The sequence below is a fragment of the Empidonax traillii genome, unplaced genomic scaffold (genome assembly GCF_003031625.1).
Source record: "Empidonax traillii isolate 1590-97213 ecotype Southwest subspecies unplaced genomic scaffold, ASM303162v1 scaffold296:size1881848, whole genome shotgun sequence".
Lineage (NCBI taxonomy): Eukaryota > Metazoa > Chordata > Aves > Passeriformes > Tyrannidae > Empidonax > Empidonax traillii.
The window spans coordinates 545,258-567,663 of NW_020955489.1; the positions used below are offsets into that span (position 1 = coordinate 545,258).

Here is a 22,406-nt window from a genome sequence, read left to right on the forward strand (position 1 = left end):
TGTAAGTACAGAATTTAGCCTGTATTTTGCTCTGTTTACATATCAGAGGTTGGAAAGATCACCTGTCTTTTGCATTAGTAGTTGTTAACTAAATTAGTAGCCACTAAATGGATGCAGTAGACGTGGATTTTGTGAGTTAGTCTGACAGTGTTGTGAGCCTGTAGAAATATTGGAAATGGATCCTCTTGGTACCTCTGTTCTTGTGTAAGAATAATGAACATCTACCGGAGAAGATTCTTGATCACAATAAAGGTTTTGGAGTCCTTGGTGGCACCAGATCTCCTCAGATCTCTCTGAGCAGAGTTTCACTAGGTGCTCCAGTGTGAGATAAATGTGTCCAGATCTTTGAAGCAGAGTTGGGAAGAATCAGGCTTCTAATGATGACAAAATAAAAGATCTGTAGTGTTGGAAAGTTGTGTGTGAGAAGTAAAAGGCCTGTGGATACAACTAGTGTGCTCACGTGTAAACAGTATCTGTCCTAGGGCTCAGAGTTCATGTTTAATTGTTCCAGGGAAAAGGGAAATTCTTTCAGGTGTCTTTGTACTCTGTGTTCCTACTTCCACATTCTCCTTGTCTCAAACTTAGTCTTATTCTGAGTATGCTGCCTTTTTTTCTAGGTGTTTATAATGTTGTGAGCCAAATGAAAAACCACTCTAAGCCTAGATGTTCAGAGCATGTTCTGCTTGATTTGATAATGCATACACAAAATGCTCGTGAATATGAAGCAAAAGTGTGCATGTGTGTCTGTGTGATGGAGATGATGCCCCTGCCGTTGGTTTCAAGCACCATTTCACTTCCTTCCTCACCATCACTGCTATTTGCCTCCTTCTCTGCTTGCATATGCCCTAAAGCTCACATCATGGAGAAATCCAAATCAATGTGTAAGTATCCTTGCTGTAGCCAAGCAGATGACATAGCATGCTTGTTCTTGAAAATGGGTTTTGACTTTTAGGGCTAGCATTGAAGGTGCCTTGGTTTTGAACATGAGGCTGTAACTGATTCAGCATCATGCAGAGTTTTGCCTGAAAATAGTCTCCTATCCTAACCCTGAGATAGCTGCTTTGATTTCAGCAGAAAATGGGTGTGTGGATAGTAATGAGCTGGCTTGCCTAATCCTGAGCAAGATTCGCTCCAACACACTGTCTTAAAAAAAATGATGTTGGTTGGTTTGCAGACTTGTTCTCCTGCTTCTGAAGCCCGGAGTGGTGTTTGCCTGCTAAGGTGCTGCCTCGAGAAAACTAACTGTTAACCTTCCCTCCATCAAATGCTGAAAGGTTCAGTGCCTTGCCTTAGAGTAATGTCTCTCTTTGTTCTTCTTTTGAAGCCTCTTGAAGTGTTTTGAATTGGCTTCATTTTCACAGACAAAATGCTTGTTGAAACCTGAAACTCTGGGTTTTTCAAACTGTTTTAGACCAGGCAGAATGATTAGATATTTAATTTTAGGCTAGTTTATTCCCAATGTGCAGTCTTTCTTTCCCTGTCCACCCTTTCACCTTTCTTGTCACCTTAATAATTTTTGTTGTGTTGACCCTATTCTGTTGAATCTGAGGGAGATAGAGATCTTAGGATTATTATACTCCTTAAATTCTTGTGAAAATTTGGAGAAGAATGACCATAGCTGTGCCTTGCCTTCCATCCTTCTGCTTCAGCTCTCATGCAAAGGCTGTGGTATAAATCTGACTATTTTAGTAGACCAAAGAGGACCTATGCTTTGCTTGAGACAACCAGTTTTCTTGAATTCTGCTGCTGCTGTGTTTGCTCACTTCATGATGTCAAAAGTTAATGAGGTGGTGTTTGCAGGTATTTTATATGTTTATTATGTGAAGAGCCTGCCTGTGAGTAGGTTTCTGAAAATAGAGGTTTAATCTAATTATAAAGGTGGCTTTTGTCCTGCAAACGTTGTGGAATCTGAGGTGCTGCAGATTGGGCAGCAAAGCTCTCCTTAGTGTTAACAGAGGTATTGCACTGAAAACAAACTAATACCTAAATATTTTAGCTGCTGTTATCACCAACTAAGAATGATCAATTATTTTATCAGTTCATGTACCTTAAAGCAGAAAACTTCTTTTTGAATAGGAGAGAGTTTTGCTTTCAAAATTTGCCTAATTAAAAATCAAGGTTGCAGATTCTGTGCTGAGTTTCTGCCCTAGGCAAATCTTTCCTTTGAAGCTACAACCGGCCCCTAAAGAAACGACTTTGTTATGGTGCTGCTGGATACCTTCACAATGCTGTTTCAAACCCAATTTCTTATTCTTTAGAACCCTCTGTTATTTAGATTCATTCATTTTAAAGATTCATCTTGAAAGCAGAGTGCATTAAGTAATAACCATGCCTCTGTAACCAATGACTGTCTTTTATGTCTTTTCTATCCCCTCCCCTGGTCCCCCATCAAGCCACACTGTCTGTACTGGCACTGGTGTGACTGTGATCAGTTCTTCCACAGATGTCTGTACATTGGGGCTTGTTGCTCAATACACTGTTTGTCAAGCTTTATTATGAAACCCTAAAAATTAAAATACTCCCATCAGAGCCTTGCTAAAATTATTTTGGGAGTTTCTGAAAAGGATTCTACAGGTAGATAATTTTTTTTTTTTAAGAGCTGAAAGCAATTCTGTTAATCTTGAGTATAGGTTTTCTTTGTGGCTGTTGTACTATCTTGAGAAGTCATAATTCTGGTGGTTGTACATTTTAGTGAATCGACTTTAAAAATATGCAGAAAAACTAAGTCAGTGTTATTAATTATTTATAAAGTGTGATTACTGCTTTTCTGCTCAATGAGTAACAGTACCAAAAAGCAGAAATATGTAGAATATATGTCGACTTTGTGTGCATAGTCTGTAGACCCATAGTTGAATTCAAACAGGTTATGACTAGCTTTAATGGAATTTAATCAGAGGGTAGGAGAAATAGGCTCTTCTTACAGCAGTGTGTGTATTGTGCAAGAATAATAGGACATAGGTAACTCTGCTCTGTTAGTGTTTGTCAGAAACTTAAATATTTGGCCTTCTGAGGTGAGATTAAAGACTGTTGCAGCTGTGAACCTGAGTTGACTGTAGCAGATGTTTTCTCTCACCTGGCTCTCAGGTGCACTCTGCCAAGCATCTTTAGATCATCTTATGGGTTTGAATGAGTGGCTGTGTGTGCATAAGAGGTGTGGGGGGAAGGGAGCTGTAATAAACTTACAAACATGGCATAGTGGAAAATAACAGTGGCAAAAATGGTTGAAAATCTGAAAATGAGTAATAATAGTAACTATTCATACAAATAAACTTATGAAAGCTGTTTTTATGTTTTGATAACCTTATGGTTTCTTAAGTGATTTGCCAAGTCCTACAAAATCAAATCAACTCTGGAGTTATTGGCAAAACTGATTTTTTTGGCTCACTACCCTCTTTTCCCTGCTGCTGTGGGATTATTCCTAGCTGCAGTCAGGTTTCAAGCCCCACGTAACAAAGCTTACTTAACTTTAAAACAGTCTCTCTGCCAGCTAGTAAGAGCCCTGTCCCTTCTTCCCTGCCCTCGAACACCTGCCACTTGTTTTCCTGAAATCTTTCCATTTATACTAATCTGAATGTTTCTGAGTATTTATTGTTATAACCCTTAGTCTCTCTCTAGCTTTTTTCTTGTCTCACTAAAATTTCTTTTGCCTTCAGTGAATGTTTTATTTCATCTGACATAAAACAGTCCCAAGATTTGATAGAGTAATGCAAATTTTGCCCTTGCCTTTAGAAAATAGAAATTAAATTATTGGATGTTCCACTGCGGGCTGAACTATATGTATCTTGCGGCCTCCAGAAAGAAATAATTTATAAAGATATTTTCTTTTAAACCAAAATTATTTAGGTTTATCTTCCTAACTGTTACAAAGTTGATTAGTACATAATTGGTGCCAGGCAATTACTCTGAGATGTCAGTGGCATTTCATATTGTAAAATGCATTCTCTAGTAAAACCTGCCAGGTATATTTCCTAGGTTAATATTTCACCATTTGTAATTTATTGGATAGTTTTTAGTTTGCCCTAAGAAAATGGACTTTCCTCTTTGCTACCAACCAACCTAAAATATTTAAAAAATCGGATTTGAATATATGCTGCTTTCTTAGCATTTTCATTGTTTAAAGCTACGCCGTTTGTCTTATAAGTACACTATTATTACAAGTCATAGAATACACGAGCTGTAAATTCCTTAGAAAAATGGTTTGAAAGGAGGAGTAATTGCAAACTGAAGATAATTCATATTGCACAGGTACAAGGATAAGCAATAATCACATTTTTCATACATATTAGCCAAATGTAATCTCTTTCTGTAACGACAGAGGGAGACGAGTGAGAGTCCGGGTGGTGTAATCTGAAAAGTGACAAGAGTAAATCTGTGCTAAGCAGATCTTTTAATCCTGGTGGCCTTGTGACAGCCAGCACAGCTGAGTGAATTGCACCCCTGCTTCTGCCTCATCACCGCAACCGTGTCCTGAGAGTGGCACCAGCTGTGTGTCAGCCCCTGCTGAGGTTTCCTTGCAGTCCCACATGCTCACCTCTAGGACCAGGTGGACAGCTTGTCTCGTTCCGTGTTGTCCGTCACAACCTGTAGCTGGATTTTCCAACTGGTGGGGTAAATGCAAGAAAAAAATCGTAGGTGATCATCTGATACAGATTCAAGTTTGTAGGACTTCTGTTAGAGTATCCCTCCTGTGATAAAAGTACATTTGTTTAGTAGATAACAACCAGAATTAATAGATGGCCCACTGACAATATTACATGATGTGTTTTCAGTGTAGAGCAGCTATTTAATAACAAAATGGAGCTGGTTTTAAAGTAATCCCTTAGCTCCTGTTTGTCTTCAAAATCTTCCTGTTGTCTGGTACTGCAGTAAAAGATCCTATTCAATTTTCTTTGATCAGGCGTGAGCTATTTTTCAATTGTGTCAGTGAACCTAAAGTTACATTTTTGCAAGCAAATGTGTTGATGTGCTTGTTCTGATTAGTGTTAAAAGCTCCCGAAGTAAATAAAAAGCACAAGTATGTTCTGAACTATGTCCTGAAAGAGTGGAGGCTAGGAAAAAATCGGTACGAGATGCTGGACAGGGGAGAAGGGAGGGGAGAAAAAACTCCCCCAGAAACGAAAGGGGAGCTGGGGAAGCAAACGTCTGCAGTGTGACAGGATTTATGCATTTATGTTAAAGCCACCCCCGGGAGAGCAGTGCAGTTAGAGCAGCCCTCAGTTCTTCCAGAGCCGTCCCCCGCGACCTTGGTTGGGTGCTCGGTAGGGTGACTGATGGTTCACCATATTCTTTTTTCCTGGTGACTTGCCTGTTGCCTGCCTCTGGGTCTGTGCCTCCCCTTATGCTGACTTCTGCAGTATTCCTTCAGTCTCTTATCTCAGGGCTTTGATGCATATGTTCTGAAGGTGGCCACCGTGACTTTGGGTGGCAGCAGATGGTAAACCTTCAGGCTGCCACCGGCTATACTGGTGTTAAGTTGGAAACTTAACGTTTGATGAAGAATCAGTAGTGCATATGAAAGAGCTTTTACTGCAGAAATATCTTTTAATTAAAAAAAATTAGCATACTGAAACATTTGCTAATTTCTGTGCATTTAAAGGATCCTAAAATTAACTGTTTTCTTAAAGCTAGACTATGGTTATTTACCAGGCAGGTTTTATTTTATTTTTCTCCAATTAATTGTACCTACTATATTGAATTGAATTTAATTTATTTTCCACTAAGCTGTTGGATACACTGTAAATCAAATCTAAGAAGCTAATTTTTTTAAGTAGCTGCTGTCAGCATCAGAATTAACCCTTGACTTAGGGGGGAAAAAAGGGAATTCACAAGTAGAAAATCCTATTTGGCACCATGGAGGGGTATTGCTATCTGCCACTTTACTGAGATGCTGTCATGCAGCGCTGCTGCGTTCACTGGTTTTTCGGGATGTGCCTGAGAGCTCAAGTGCTTGTACAAAATTAGGGATGTCTGTGCTGCTGAATTGTTTACAATAGATATTTATATGTGGTCGTAGCTTTTTACGTGTTAGTATTTTTGGCCATGTTGAGGTTGTTATCAATGCAAAAAAAAAAAAGGAAGAGTAAGCAGCAGTGCCGTAACAACCGGTGTGATATATACACCTTGACTCTGTTCATACATTACTGTTACAAATAGGATTTTGCCTTTTCTCCTTTTGTGTCAGTCTAATTTGCTCAGTGGCCAGGAATGCTCTGCTGTGCATTCTTCTCCCTCCTCTCTGAGATAGAATGCTGAATGTTACAGCTGACAGCTCATTGTTAGGAGATATTAAATATTACAAGTCACTCAGTAGTCGTTATTGGTGAAAGAGGTTCCATCGGCTTATGTGAGCTAGAAGCAGCCTAGTCTAATCCCAGCATCTCTGTGTGATCTGCTCTGGAGAACAGGAGTTATATCGTAGGGAATGCTCTGTGGAATCCTGTTTTGTCCCGTTGTGCCCCTAGTGTGGAGACTTGTCACTTTGCATTTAAAAAAAAAAAAAATTTAGAAAAAGAATTACTGAAGTACTCCCCTTTGCAAAGGGAGAGAAGTGTGAAGGAATGCAAACAGAAAAGACTTGTTGCACCACTATCTAGTAATTGGCTGTAAAGCATGAGGTGAGGAGAATAAATTGGCATCTGGGTCAGTGGCAGGCTTGCAGTTATACCCTTCTGCAGCAGCCTGGTAGTGGATCCAAGAGCTGCTGACCTTTCTCTGCTCTGGATTCATGATAAAAGTCAATCAAATATACTTGTGACCCACTCTTTCCTGGACTTGTCCCTTTCTGAAATGTCAGTTTTCTGATAGCAGTTTGTTCATTCATGTAGTCCTTTAATTGTCTGGAAGAATCTGGTTAAACCACATCTTTGTAATATGCATGCAGGCTGCTTTCCCTTCAAGCAGGTTTTTGATTTGGTGGGTCCATGTAAAGTCCACAGTCTGCCAGAGCCAAATGGAGCATCACTAGATGAATTTCTAAAGTTACTTTTATGGCCCTTCCTGGGGCTTCTTGGCATCCCTTTTGAGGGAAACAGTCTTGCAGAAAGGTTGACAGTGAACCAACAAAGAAATAATTGGCCATAAAATGGAGCTGTAGATGAGATGTTAATCACTTGGGGAAGGTTGTGGTGCTTGATGGGAAGCAGAAGAAAAGAACCTGTTTAGTTAGGCTGGGAATGTCTAACCTAGTCCAGCTAGGTAGTTAACCTCAAAGGCACACTGATACCAGTTGCTGTTATTACAGTTATAAAACTGTAGCTGCTACATCCATTTTGATGTTGTAATATAACAGCAGATGAAGCCAGCCCTAAAGGGACCTGTTGTCTGCTTTGTTCGTGTTAGTGGTCCTCATTCTATATGTCGTCTTATAGGGTGAGGGCTCAGTAATCTGTTCTGTTGCACCATATGCTAATACAATGCTGATAAGCAAGTATGAAAAATGAAAGGGAGGAATACATTAATTGTATTTGTGCAATAAGGTATGCTATCAAAGGTAATTATTTCATGACAGTTTTAGTTATAGCAGTTGTTTTATCATGGAATAAAAGATGGCTTTAGGAGCCTTTTATTGGAAAGACAATTGTATCAAATTAGTACCAAATTAGATTTTTGTCTTTATAAAGGTGAGCAAACCCATGAGCAGTTTTTAAATTGGTGTCTTCTACTCTACAAATGAACAAATCCTGTTTGAGGGTTAAAGAAGCTATTATTCTGTCCTTTATGCTGACAGCTTCATTACTGATTGGCCTACTGTTGGTATTAAAAAAATGTTTGGCTTCTTATGATCTTTGTGCATGCAACTATCATATTAATACAGACCATGGAACTGTTCATTAAGAAATGACTTTAAATGAGGTTGATGCTTGTAAATCTGGAGAGATACAGATGTTAAATGCCGCTATTCCTTTTCATATACAGCCGTATGGCTAATAATTTCCAAGTGGCTAAAGCTCTTGTTAGCAAGAGTGCTGGTGTGTTAAGAATGGCCCTATAAATAACTTTAAGAACTGAAGTTGAAGGTGCTTCTTTTAAAGACTATTGTTAACTAAACATTATTGCCAAACAGATGGAAAGCATTCACCAGCCTGATGTTTTTAGGTCTAATTATATTATCGCCAGTCCTGTACGGCTCAGTTGAAGAGGTGTATCCAGAGGCCAATTTATAATCATTTAGCCAACACCTGTTTGGGAGATATTGACAGTCAAAGGGCACATCTAAAAAAAAAAAATCACATATGTTCTCGTATTTATTGCGTCAATGTGAACAGTGTCTAGGTACAAACAAACTTGGGAGAAGAGAAAGGAAAGTGACTATAAACACATAGATGTTTCCAAACCATTTTTATCTTATTTTTGCATCTCTTGTAAAGTGGATTTTACTTTTCTTTTGTTCTGTTGGTTTCCTTTGGTTGTTTGGTGTTTTGTTTTGGTTTGGTTTTTTCTTCCTAATTTTAATTTTACATCTTTTGGTTAAGCAAGAATAACAAAATGAGTTGTACAGTTCCTTATCTAACTGTTTTTCACTTGTTTTGGAAGCCCCAGGTAAGAGGGCTGAAGAGTTGTTAGGCAAACTCAGTGGTCTGGAGATATCTGTCTTTCCTTACCATGCCCTTGACATGGAAGGTGTATGTCATTCATTTGTCGAAAAATCTCAGTAACACCAACTTCTGTTTGGATTTTTGGTTTGGGTTTTTGTTTGTTTGGTTTGGGTTGTTTGTGGTGGTTGGAAAAAAAATTTTGTTTGTTTGTTTTTGTATATTTGGGAGGGGTTTGTTTTTATTTGGTTGATTTGTTTTGGTTTGGGGGTTTTTTTGTGTGAGAGGATATAAAGCAGATTTTAAAATTGGGTGCAGCTCTAGTAAAAGAAGCAGTCTTTGAGATGGAGATGACTGTGATTTTATTTCTTTCAGTGAAATTTGATGAGAGAGAAATGTTTAGAAAAGACTTCAGTTCTTCATGTCTTGCTTGAGATGCAGTAGGGAGAGAGGGAGGGCAGTGTTTGAAATGTGACCATCCCAAAGAGCGAAGCCACTGCCTGGGGGGAAAGCCAGCACAGCTCTTCCCCCGGAGAGCTCCCTTCTGGCCCAGCTGCCGGGCCTTTGGCACGTCTCCACCTCACCTCGCTGTGGGCACTGCACAGGACAGATGTTTCCACAGTTCCCTTGGCCTGAGGAAAGTCAGCATTTCAGCCTGGTAGACATCAGCCTTTCAGAGATAGCAGGGCATGGCTGCACTGCTGCCCCACACAGCAGGGAGATAAGGGAGACTGGTGTGTTGTGTTGCCCTTCTGTCACCTGATGAATCCAACACCCTGTTACCCCTGACGTGTCATTCCTCTGCAAGAAGTCTTTTTTGATGTGAGCTGACTTGGGCTTCACTGCACCTTGTCTGTTGACTTGGAGTTGCTGCATCTTGTCTGTTCAACTCAGAGTTTGGTAACCCCAGTGCTGGCTCTGGAAGCCCTTTAAGAGTTTGATTTTGCAGCCTAAATATTTCGGTATAACTGTATGTGAGTATTTATCCTGGAAGTTTACAATGCCTGTTGTAAATAAACAGTGAGTGCACACTTGTTCTTGTTCCTAGAGGAGGGTTGAGCTCATGCTTGTGCTGCTCGTGTGGCTGTCTTGCAGCTGGTGCTTTTCAAGCACATCTGTGTTCTCAGAGTTTGAAAACAATTAATTCCTGACCAGGGTGATTTGAAGACGGAGATGTGGAGGGTTCCAGTTTTCTAAAGATGTGGTTTCCTAAATGTATACACACATAGATATTTATGTTTGTTTTGTTTCCGACACATAAACAAACGCAGCTTGCTAAGAGTGTAGTTGCTATTTAGTGCTTCTCTCATTGCCATGTTTAAAGTGCTCTCAGTAGAGGTGATGCACTGATAACAGAGATGCTATTTGCAGCTGTAGGTGTTCTCCTCTGCAGTAAACACATCCACAATTTTCTCCCTAAAGAAATTCTCTTTTTTGTTGTTGTTGTTACCTTAGTACCAGAGATCTATAGCCTCAGTCATATTTCTTTCCTAGAAAAAAACCCCGGTTATCAACTCTATGTGCTGTAGGGGCTTAATGTATTATTATTTTTTTTTTAATTATTGCTTATAACCCTTTCTTTTTAAGAATATTCAACATTACATTTAAGGTCTGTGTTTTGTTAGCTTACTCATATGAATCTTAAATATTTCTCTGAATACTTTTTGCTTAGGTTTTGCTTGTAATGGACACTAGAACACAGCAGACTTTTATACTGAAGGTGAGTAAAATCTTTTATTATTTATTAATAATCTTTTATTATATGGCCTCCTACATTCACCACCACACAAATCTCAATTTGTGGATAATATATAGAGTTATACCTGCAATATATTGTTATGGTAATACATATATCCCTGTTAAGGGCACCGGAATTCTCTTTGTCAGTATTCAGTTGCGTTCCCTTCCTTTCTCTGTAACATCCATAGTGCTCAGATGTGCTGGTTTAGTCACTTGAATTGCCACTGGTTGTTGAGGCCAACACCTTAGCAGGCTTTGGTAAAGAATCACAGATTTAATGTGCTACCTAAAACATCTGTAAAGCCCTGGTGGCTCAGGACACGTGCAGGCTGCTGATGAAGGTGAAAATTCTTCTTAACCCAAGTACATCCATTGTGCTTTGTGTTTGGTCTTCTTTAGCTGAAGAATATGGTCTTGGCTGAAGTGGATTCTGGATGAAGTGTACGACTGGTTTTATTCAAAATTGTTTCCTTATGTTTTACATCAATAGGCTGTGAAAACTGAGTTTAATGTTACTAACCAATTGAATTAATGAATAGTTAATTGGTCAGAATAAAATTTTTCCCATTACTCTTTTATGTTTCAGAAAGTGTACAGATCAAGATCCCAATATGCTCAGAGCATCTGTGATGCTGAGAATTAGTTTAGTTATGAGTATTGTTATTGTGGCCATTATTTCAGGCTCCCCTTGACATGAATTCCACTGTTGATGGCAGGCAGGACTGAGAAAAACTTTGTCCCAAACATGAAACTCTAATTAGTTGTTAACATTTTGTAACTTTACTTCGGATTTGGCTTACAACCCTGCCTTAACTTTGTGCCTCTGGCCTTTGAAATTGTTTTTCTGAAGTATGTGCAGGATACAGCAAACCCGTTTGTTCCTCAGAAAGGCTTATTTGTGAATATTTTATATTAGAACCTCACATTATCTACTGGCAGATAGAGTAACATTGAATTTCCCATTTAACTGCGTATGTTTATCAATATTGTAATAGGTCACACTATTGACATAATTTTTTTTCTCTTTTTCTCCCCCCTCCCTTTCACCCTCCCATGTCAATTTTTTCACTTCTGGCAACTTCATCTCTGTGTTACCTCCCAAAAATCATTGCCTCTCAAGGAGACTAATCCTTTCCTTTGCTTTTTGTTGTGGTGGTTGTTGTATTTAGTAAAGTAAAATGGAAATGTGAGGATTACCTGTAACAGTAAGGCATTCTTTTGTCTTTAGAATTTGAATTGAATTTTTTTAATAGTGTCTTTTGGTCACACACAAAAATAAAATTTTAAAAAAAGGTCACAGGGAAATAACTGAGTGTCATCCTGATGACTTAGTTTGAGAGAGATTCTAATAAAAACATTGACCCATGTAATTGATTTTAATGGCAGCTTTGTGCCATCTTCTGTTCTCTGGAAATGCGCCAGATGCCATCAGCACAGCCTCGGGGGACCGAGGGGCATAGAGCAGCAGATGAGTGGTTTCTCTGAAGCCCAGAGTAACTCGGATAGATTAGTTTGGTTGATAAACACAGAGCACAGCAGGCTCCAAAGGCAACTGAGGGTACAACTGACCTTTTTGTTCTCTGTCAGGGTCTAAGGAAAAGTAGTGAGTGCAGCAGGAGCAGAACGACCATCATCCCCCGCTGTGTGCCCAACATGGTGTGTCTGCACAAGTACATCATCTCCGAGGAGTCTGTCTTTCTCGTGCTACAGCATGCGGAAGGTTTGTCTCTCATTTAAGGATATTGTTGAAAAGAGTCAAAGGTTTAAGTTTTAATCAATGGTACATTTCATTATCAAATTAATCTCTTATACATCTAGTTAAAATATTTTTAGTGTGCCTAAGAGATGTCATGGTAAGACACCACACTCCCTTCCTCTGTCCCTCCCCCTTATTCCCCTCTCATTCTGCAGTGGATCTGATTCCTGTTTCAAATGGCCTCAAATCCTGATGGGTTACTTGAATTGTAGCAATATTGAAAGCTTCCAACTGTTTATTTTCTACAGAAGAGGAAGTGCTTTGAAAGCAACGACTATCTGCATTATTTACAGTCATCTCCCAGAGATACAGTCTTTGGCTACTTATGTAAACTTTGGATAGTTAATCTTTTTAGCATCTTATAGTTAAAATGATAAGTATTTACACAAGAATTTAATAGCTCTGCTAAAAACCGTGAACATTTGCCTGTTGGTTAATATTGCATAGTTATTCTGATCTGGATTTTTAAGAAAATAGCTAGTGGCATCACACAGGAGTTCAAAGCAGAACCACAGAGTTGTGCCTTCAAACTATTTATAAAATTCCTGTTAAATGTACAGGGAACAGGTGGCACAAAATAATTACATTTTGATTTTTTTGTCTAACACCTGGATTTAAATATTCCCTAAATGTAATTACCCATACTTGTTTAGAATGAGTGGAGAATTTAAATTGCAGGATTGCTAATAGTTCTTTTTTTTTAGGAAATGTTAATAATTCAGTCACAGTGGATGATGTGAAGGAACTGAGCTGACTGATAGAGAAGATAATTTTATTACACTGAATATTATTTCTTTTTTTCCCCAATAACTTAAATTTTGGCTTTTTCATGGAGAGTTTGTCATATGAGACCAGTTAAAGTTAACTTTGCAAAATGAGTGACTGTTTCTGCAATGTGTGACTTGATTTTGCCATGAGCAGTGATGCATGAAGAAAAGCCTCACATTACAGTACTGCCTGATGGTGATTTTGAGAGTTTAGAAAGCTCCTCTACACAATGCTACTTTTCTGTAGGTGTGTATATTTTGGCAGAATAGCTTGGAGACTCTCACCTGAACTGTAATCTCCCCATAAGCTGGTAAATTTTGTTTGGAGAAAAAATATTTTTAAAAACCCACAACCAAAGAAAGCCCAAACCATACAAAAAACCTCACCCACAACCCTTGTCAGATACCAACTGCTCTTAAGGCTAGCGTAATCAAAGGATTGGAGACAGGATAAGATAATAATTTAAAAAACTGTTCTTAGTATTTCTGCAGTTTCTGAAGACCTACAGGTTTGAAATTCTCTTCAGGAAGAATGTTTTTCCTCGAGACAAATGGAAAAGTGGGTGAAGTAGTAGTGCAGTTTGGGGGGAGATGTGTCAGATGTAAGAACAAAAATTTTAAGGGAGCCCTAATGTGACCATTTGACAAAGATGATCTCCTAGAAGTCATAGTTTTAATGTGACAACAGTGACAAAAATTAAGACATTGCATGGTCAGAGTTCTTTCATTTAAGAACAGAAACCTCAGCTTAACATTTGGAATAGATGGGATGTTATTCTAAAAAAGGAGCGCCTTTCTTCTGGTTATCTTCGACGTGGTAAGAAATCCAGTGAAATGTGCTTTGCCTGAATGTCTTGCTTTTACCAGCATTGACTGTAACATGTTTTGACTTCTGTGGGGGAAGGATTTTTAATTTACTAAGTGCCTTCTAAATCAGGTTTGTGCAACACACAGCCTTGTGCAGCACCCCACACCATTTGTTTAATTTGCCAGCAGTGAAGGTGGTGTCTGTAAAACATCCTCATTTTGGCTGGCCAGACAGGAAACACGGACTTGGAGGCAACCACAGCTGTTCTGCCTCTCTCTCAACTGTGGGTCAAAGCCATGCATGGGAGACATGGGAGGGAGGTGGGGTATTTTGAGGTGGAGCTGGGAGAGGAGGCACTGATGAGACACGAGTGCTTCCTATAGGGAGAGCTTTGAAGAACAGTGGGTAGGGAGCATGGGAGAAATGGGAGAACATTGCAGAGAGGGTGGAGGAATGGCAGGCTGTGCTGGGTTGGAAGGGGAGAACTGCAGGGCCCAGTAGGGATTTTGATGTGGGTGAGGTCTGTGGTCAGTAATACATGATACATGGATCCACTTGACTTGGACACTTATGGGTGTAAGTTGTGAACTGTTTTCCCTCACTTTCTCGTAAAGCAGTAAGTGGTTTGGAAATGGATTCACCCCTGTCCTTGTTTAGAAACCATTCAAAAAATTATGATGTGCTATAAGGACTTTTTCCTGATTGTCAGGGAACTAACAAGGTTAGCTTTATTAAGGATAGTCTCCTGCTTTCATCATCTTACTGTCTGGGCTCAGAACAGGCAAAGGGAGAGGGAGAGTGATATATTGTGTTGTAAAAAGGGATAGCTGGGGTACAAAGTGATGAATAAATTGCCTGAAAATGCATGCAAAAAGTGTATTGCACGTGTAGGGCCTGATCCTAACTCCCTACCTGCGGCAATGGCCAGTGCACTTCACCCTGTCCCAGGAGACTGATGCTAGAAAGTGATTCAGGAGAAAGGCTTCTAGCTTTGTGTGATTACAGCATGAATAAAAATAGGGCTAAAATTATGCTGTACTGTATACTGGGTCTAATCTAGCCCACCCTACTGATGATGGTCTTGATCATAGCAGTCTTATGTTAGTAGCACTCTACCTTAAATTACAAGGACAATAATATCAGGAATCCCTACAGATAAAGCAATCTTTAAATTTTGTCCATCTCAGACCAAAAATAAATAGAGAAGATGCTTGCACTTAGTGCTAGAAAAGGATAAAAATTTCTAGGATTTTACTTTTTAAGTGATAAGTCTCTTGACATTTTATTTCATGACTTTATGAATGCTCTTAACATTCATACTCCAAGTAATTCTACTCCAATAGGAAAGAAGATTCTACCAGTCAAATTTAGAAGTGGTGCTGATTTATGATGTTAGGTACATTAGCACTGTGAAGTTTTGGGGTAAAATACTAATTTAAGTGGGCAATGGGCTTGTATTATAGCAAGTTCAGAGGTTTAATGTTATAGGTGTGGGCAATAGATGTTTGCTAATCAGCTCACTGTTTCCAGTTCATGGTAGATTTTAACTGTGTTATTAAGTGCAGCAGTCTTGGGTTTTGTATGGAATTCTGCAAGTTTGACCACAGACTCAAGATTAAGACTTTTTTACTTTTTGTTTCTTTTTTTCTATTGGTAAATCACAATGCTGTTACATGCTCAGAATTGGTGGGTGAGGTCTTGAGTTCTCTTAGAGTCTTCTCTTGGCCGCAGTTGGAGGCTTCAAGGATGCCTCAGAAGCATGAAAGTCCATGAAGTTATCTTGTAGCTTTGTTGGAAAGCACTTGGCAAGTTCTAGTGTGGTAGAGAGCCAATCTGGTGTTAATAAGGCCTCGCTTCTTCTTGGCACTACTAACTCCAAAAATTTTAGAAACAGATGCTTCAAAAATAGGCTGGGGGGCTTCCACGGGACATCAAAGTTTAAGTGGCTGTTAGAAGCTGTCAAATCTCTTTAAACATAAACAAGCCCGAGTTCCTATCAGTCTGGAGAGCACTCAAGAAACTTCCTGCTGAAGAGGGTTGCTGCATGCAGCAATTGATAGACAGCAACACGGTAGTGTTCTGGCTTGCAAAGCTGGGGATTTGTTGTTAGGAAAGGAGATAATACTAGCTGTAAATATTTGACAGCAATTGGAAAATGCAGGAAAGGTGATAGAGTCCTTGGCAAGTCACTTTTTCAGGAGGCTGCTTTGAAATTTTGCTCCAAGTGCATTGAAGTGGGAGCTTTGCCTAAACTAGCAAACTTTGTAGCAGAGAATCACCAGCAGCAGTGGAAGCAGCTGTAGATATACGGCTCTGGTGCTTGTAACTACTGTCACGTTAGAGATTAGGCAGGAGATTAGGTTCCCATTCATGTGTATGCTGCAGCTCCACTGTGGCTGCCACTGGGATGCTGTGAGACACTGTTGTACCATGGCAGTACCCGTGTGTTTGGTTTCCTTTTGGCCTAGAAACTGGACAAGCCTAATTTTCTGTAGTCATTGCATTAACATGATGAAGTTTACTGGAAGGCGTGTCTTTATTGAAAAGGAGGACAGTGATTCTTTGAAAATCATAAAATTGTTCCTTTTCCAGCAAGGAAGGCTATTAAGGCGCATGATTGGTACTCCTGGCCATAAGCAAATACTTATGTGGTGATGTAGAGAGCTGGGCCTGTTTTTGGAGATTAATTCAGCAGATGTCTTTCAGTACTCTATTTTTCTTTCCTATCAGATTACAGTTTTTTGGAAGCCCGGGTTGTTCACTTTGACTTTGTTTGGGATTTCCTAAGTACAGTGACTACTGCATTCTTAGCTGCATTCCACTTCTGCAGAAACTGGAGTATATTATCCTTCAGAGAAAACTCTTGGGCCAAGCTAACAAAAGCCGTTGATTTATTGTGGAATATGTCTCCTTAGTCAGCCAGTCTTTCAGGATGTGAAGCTGAAATGTAACTGTCTGAGCACCCGGTGATGAAGAATCCAACCAGTCATGACTTTTTCTTGTCAACTAAAACAAAAGCATGGTTAGGAAGCTAATTTTTCTGATTTGTTAAGTTTCATTTTATCCTGTGATTTGTACTGCCTCTATTTTCTTTTTGATGTTCCTGCATCAAGTGCTATTAATAAACAAAAAAAACTATAGAAACGTTTGAAAGATCATAAAAATATTATGGAACTGACAAGATTCCTAGTCAACTTCATCACTTGGTCACTTTATGCTCAATTTCCTGTTGATTATTTTGGACACTAACTTTTTAGATTCTGCCTCTAGAAGCAGAGGTATAACCTCCAGAATGCCGGAGTATGGAATGCTGGTTAAATATGGCACTGCTAATAAGAAATTTTTCATGTTATAACTGCAGAAGAACATAGAGCTTGATGATTTTCATGTGCTAATAAAAACCAGAAAGAGGGAACAATACTGGCTGTAGAATCACTTCATGGGAGTAAAAAACAAACTTAATAATTTGTTATGTTAATATTGAACTCCTGAAATTCTGTTAAACACTAGTAAACTTTAGCTTTATACTGGAGCTTTTATGGTTATTTAGTCTATTGGACTATTTGACAATGACTGAAGCTTACTTGTTTGGATTGATTTCTGTAATTTTAGTTTTTATAGATTCCTGATACTATATTAGCATGGCTTGCTAATGGGTTTTCTTGATCTTACACAACGCATGGGTAGAGGGGGAAAGATTATTAGTGTGTCATTCATAAAGGCATAATTACATACGCAGATACAAATATCACTTTTGTTTGACCCTGGATTGGACATTTTCAAAAAGGAATAAAATGGTTGTTTTTCACTATAGAACACAATTATTGAATGGCATTTATTTACGTATTTCCACTTGACCAGGAGACCATTCTTGAAATATTTGTATGTAAACATGTTTGGACATAATAATTTTTTTTTTATTTACTTGCATTTAACTCTTAAGTTGGAGATGCAGTAAGTAGTCATTTCCACTGTGATTTCTAAATAAATTGTCATAAAAAGTCATTATTAATGAGCAACTTTTTTAAAAAAAGGTAAGATAATAGATTTGCAAATAGAAAATGAGTTATTGTTGCAGTTCTATCTATGGACAGTGAGTTCCTGAACACTGTAAGAATAAAGAGGTTTTTTTTTGTCTTTTGCAACTTTTGTGTCGAATCTTCCAGTGATTTTTTTTCTATGGATTTTTGAAGGATTGATCCCAGTGTGTCTCTTTTTCCTTCCTTAATCCTTCTTGGGTCTCCTTTCTTAAGCTGCAATAAGACTTTGAGTAGAGGCCAAAATCTAGTGGATGTTGCATTAAATCTTGCATGAAGTGAGGTGGAGGGAGCAGAAGACAGTTGTCATCCTGAGAGCAACTTAACTTGTCAATAGGTGAAAAAATAAGTTGTGCAAGGATAATTCTTGCATTTTTCTTACTACTGGGCACCCCAACCCTTTCTTACCTTAGAACAGGGCTACAAAACATTTAGGTCAGTGAGAGCTGTTCAGGTGTCACGTGCAAAAGCACACCTGGTGTCCAGTAATGACACAGGAAAAAATGTGACAGAAAATTGCAAGAATAACGTTGTGAGCTTTCTGCATCCCTGGGTTAAAAAGCTCAAGGCAATGCCTCCACCTTTTCTTAGTCCTTGCTTGCAGGCTCAAGTGTTGTTGTGCCAGGCATTGTCCAAAGCTCCAAAAATCTTACGTGAGTCTTTGTGGGTCATGATCTGTGAACCCTCTTTGAAACCTGAGATTTGTGTTTTCCTTAGAAATTTGTGAAGCACAAGTAGTAAACACCAGTAATATGTAGATGGAAATATTTAGCTTGTACTAATTAGTCTAATGCAGGTGGGATGGGGAAACTATAATATTTTCTTATTCAATAATCTGTTTTATTAAAGGCAGCAGAGGTGTGGTTGTTAAATGAGATTTTATTGTTTGGTATGAGAGGAACCTGAATAATTCTATGCATAGTTAATAAATTGAGAAAAGTTATTTTATTATATTACTTAAAGTAATTTAATTAAAATTTTAAAGGAAAATAGTGGTTATGGATGAGAGTGTGGAAAAGAGGAGAAACTCTTTTGCAACATAGATATATATATCTATATGTATGTTCTCACTCTTACTCTCTTTTCTGTTGTTTTTTCTCCCTGCCATTTCATAGCAAAAGCATAAATAAAAGGGTAATATTAGAAAAGAATCAGTGGTGATTACAGGATGAACAACTTTTATTCTTACCAAATCAGTTTAAGACCAGTAGTTCAGAAGTCCTGCACAAGCTACAGGGCTCAGAAGGCAGGGCAGGGCACCTTTGCCCTGCTGAGCTCCTGTGCAATGTGTCGTATTTAAAGCGAGTGGCCTCATCTTACGAGTCTGCACAGACTCACAGCTTCTCACAGAGGTGAGGTCGTGCTCATCAGGCACCTTTGGCAGGACCAGGGCCCTTGGTCTCACTGACACAGGGTGTCAGGTCACTTGTGTCCAAGCAAGCTCAGTCAGTCGCTGCCCTGCTTTGCTGCTGCTGCTTTGCTGGGAGGGACTGGTGAGCTGTGCCTTGCTGCTGCTGTGCAGGGCATGCTTGGGGCTATTTTGAACATATCTCTGGCAAGTTTTTCAAGTGCTTATGCAATACAGTGGTCAGTGTAGCAGTTTTTGCTCCCTTCTCCGTGAGCATTGTGTCCATTTGCTCCTGCTCGTTTACCTGGCATCCTTTCTCATCATCTTCTAGAAGGTGGCAAGGGTCATTCTGGCCTGGTGCTAAATCCATTTGTAGCTTATGGCAGAAACCATGTGGATTAACAGAGCTAAATTGTCATTTTTACCATTGGACTCAAGGTGTTAGAATTCCCTCAATATTTTTAATACACTTAGTTTCACCACAACCAGTGAGATTTTTTTTTTCCCTTTAAAAACAAGTCTTGTCTTAGCCAGGGGGATGGAGGGCAGGAAAACTCCACACTGTATTATTCAAATTAATTTTTAGTGTCAAGCTTTTTCTGCCTTTGATAGGTTACATTTGAAATACCTGGGAATATAGAAAACCTGTACCTAGGCAATGATAAATACTTTCTTCTTTTATTGTACTTTTTAAAGGAGTTTTGCCTGATACAGAGAATATTAAAAGAATCCCAAATTATTAAAGACTGTACTTTGGAAAAATATAAAACTCAGTTTTATCCAAATAAGTAAAAAAACCTCCAACCCCCCAAAACTTTGCAGATGCCCAGTGGGCTGAATGCTTACTTTTTTCTTCTACAAAGATTTTGTTAGAACTCCAGTGTTTTCAAGAATTTCTGTACTATCTTTTAAGTTGAAATGTCTTGACATTGCATTTTTTCCCCAGTTATCAAAGGAGGTGTTCTAGCTTTAAGCCAAATTCTTTGGTACAGGCAAGGGATGCAGTAACTTCTTGATTTATTTTGCTCGAGTTATGTTTTGAAATCTGTAAGCTTTTTTTATATGTACAGTATTTTGAAACATAAACTGTCCTATTTTGTATTTTTTAAATGTAACTCTTTTGGAGTTGTAACTTTCTTAGATGCTGTGAAGGAACTTGTTTTCCAGTGTTACTTAGAGTATGGATAAATCCTTATGTGGTGCAGCAAAGCATACAAAACTTTTCTGAGGTTAATGGGAGAAATATATCAGTATTTAACTAAAAAAACACAACTTCTTCAAAGAGATAAACAGTTCCTTAAAGTGACCTGCTAATATGAGGTAATTCCTTTCCCCTTACTGAACTTGCTGATTAGTTTTTAGTCCATTTACACTAATGTTGCTCATGAACTTAGAGCTGTGATACAGAATTATTCAGTATAGGCAGAACTGGTGATGGACCCTAAACCATTTGATCTTCTCTAGTTTTTGCTTCTTTTGGGACAGCAGATGGAGAGTAGTGACCACCATGCGACTTGAGACACACTCCAGAATAAAAATTTACTGAAGTTTAAAAACATAAAAGCAGCAGCTTAATCTCAGGTGCAGATCATTAAATATTTATGTAGTAATACAAATATACTTAAAAGGCAAGTTGTTGGTCCCTGTAATTATTTCCTCCTGAGGTAGCAGATCCAACTTTGTGGGCATAAGGATATATAGTACACAGTGACAGTGAGAATATTTTTCTGTTTCATAATGCAATTCATTCTAGTTTAAGTGAAATTAAGAGTTCCCTTCCTTTTTTTTTTTTTTTTTTCAGGAGGAAAACTGTGGTCTTATGTCAGTAAGTACTTAAACAGAAGTCCTGAAGAGAGCTTTGAAATTCCCGAACCCAGGACATCCAGTTCAACTAAAATTTACCTGGAACAACCAACACCTAGTCCTAAAGAAATTGGGAGCAGCACCGATTCCAGAGAAAGCTGTGGGGAGAGCATGCTGAAGGTGGTCCCACTGAAGAGCAGCCTAACACCAAGCTCTCAAGATGACAGCAGCAACCAGGAAGATGGCCAAGAGAGTTCGAAGTGGATGGACTCAGGATCCAGCTCAGAAGAAGAGTGCACTACTAGTTATTTAACGTTATGCAATGAATATGGGCAAGAAAAAATTGATTCGGGCTCTCTAAATGAGGAGCCAGTGGCTAAACCGGGGGGTGAAGGTCTGCATACCAAAGAGAGAAGCTGCTTACAGAAATGCGGTGTTGTTGGCAGTGATAGCTTCACGGCTCAGGTTGCACCTCAGGAACGAAAGCTTTTCATCGACGATGCTGAGCCAGAGATAGCTAGCCCTACTAGGATACTGGACTCATTAACTAAATCAAAGAACAGCCCTATGGAACTCTTCAGGATAGACAGCAAAGATAGCACTAGTGAGCTCCTGGGGCTTGATTTTGGAGAAAAATTATATAACCTGAAATCGGAGCCTTTAAAGCCATTGTTTTCTGTTCCAGATCATGACATAAGCTTGGATGCCCTAGAAAGCAAAATGGGTGTGAGACCTCATGACACCGTAAGCAGGGGTTCAAATGATTCTGTGCCAGTTATCTCCTTTAAGGATGCTGCTTTTGATGATGTAAATAGCATTGATGAAGGAAGGCCCGACCTCCTAATAAACTTACCTGGTATGTCGGATGAAACAGAAGAGGCAGCAGTGTCAGGGCCAACAAAGTTTACAAAAACTGATAGGGATGTGTTGGAAGTAAAGTTGTTAGAAACCCCTGATGTCTTGCAATTAAATAATTCCACAGAGCCAAATCGTGTGGCACCAGAAGTGGGTGATCCTTCCCCCAAGGAAGCAAATGGACACAGTGGTGTCCCTCAGGGAGCTCTTGGGACCCTCTTTACATCTGACCAAGAGGTAGGTAGTTCAGAAGACAGGGCTCTGTTTCAAGGACTTGGAGCCTGCTCCTTAAACATGACAAGCAAAGAAGAAAGTTTATTTGTTTCCAACCCACCCTTGGATGCTCAAGATGTTAGCTTGGACAGAGACACATTAAGGAATGAAGCAGTGTTGCTGTTTTCCAGTCAAACTGAAGACACTGGGAAAGTGGAAACAGACTCAGCTTCGTCACCAGCGGCTGAAAGTAAAAAGACAGCACCAAAGAGGGAAGACAAAATAGCAGGAGGAGGGGAGAAGGAAATACATCAGATTTTTCGGGACCTCGACGAAAGATTAGCGATAACCTCCAGGTTTTATATCCCAGAGGATTGCATTCAAAGATGGGCAGCTGAAATGGTTGTAGCCCTTGATGCTTTGCATAGAGAAGGAATTGTGTGCCGCGATTTGAACCCAAACAACATCTTATTGAATGATAGAGGTCAGGAACTTTTGCAAATGCATTTCTTTTTATTCGCTGTTGCTTCCAATTAACTGAGTAGGCG

At 39.1% G+C, this 22,406-nt stretch overlaps 1 protein-coding gene across 3 annotated transcripts in view; it reads left to right on the forward strand.

The window, feature by feature from the left end:
• The window catches only part of RPS6KC1 (ribosomal protein S6 kinase C1), an 89,382-nt gene that overhangs the window by 48,842 nt on the left and 18,134 nt on the right, over window positions 1-22,406 (forward strand). For all 3 annotated transcript variants that reach the window (XM_027890727.1, XM_027890730.1, XM_027890728.1), the window contains 3 exons: window positions 10,204-10,251; window positions 11,859-11,991; window positions 20,789-22,342. In XM_027890727.1, the coding sequence (XP_027746528.1) occupies window positions 10,204-10,251; window positions 11,859-11,991; window positions 20,789-22,342 (1,735 nt within the window). The remainder of the gene's footprint in view (window positions 1-10,203; window positions 10,252-11,858; window positions 11,992-20,788; window positions 22,343-22,406) is intronic.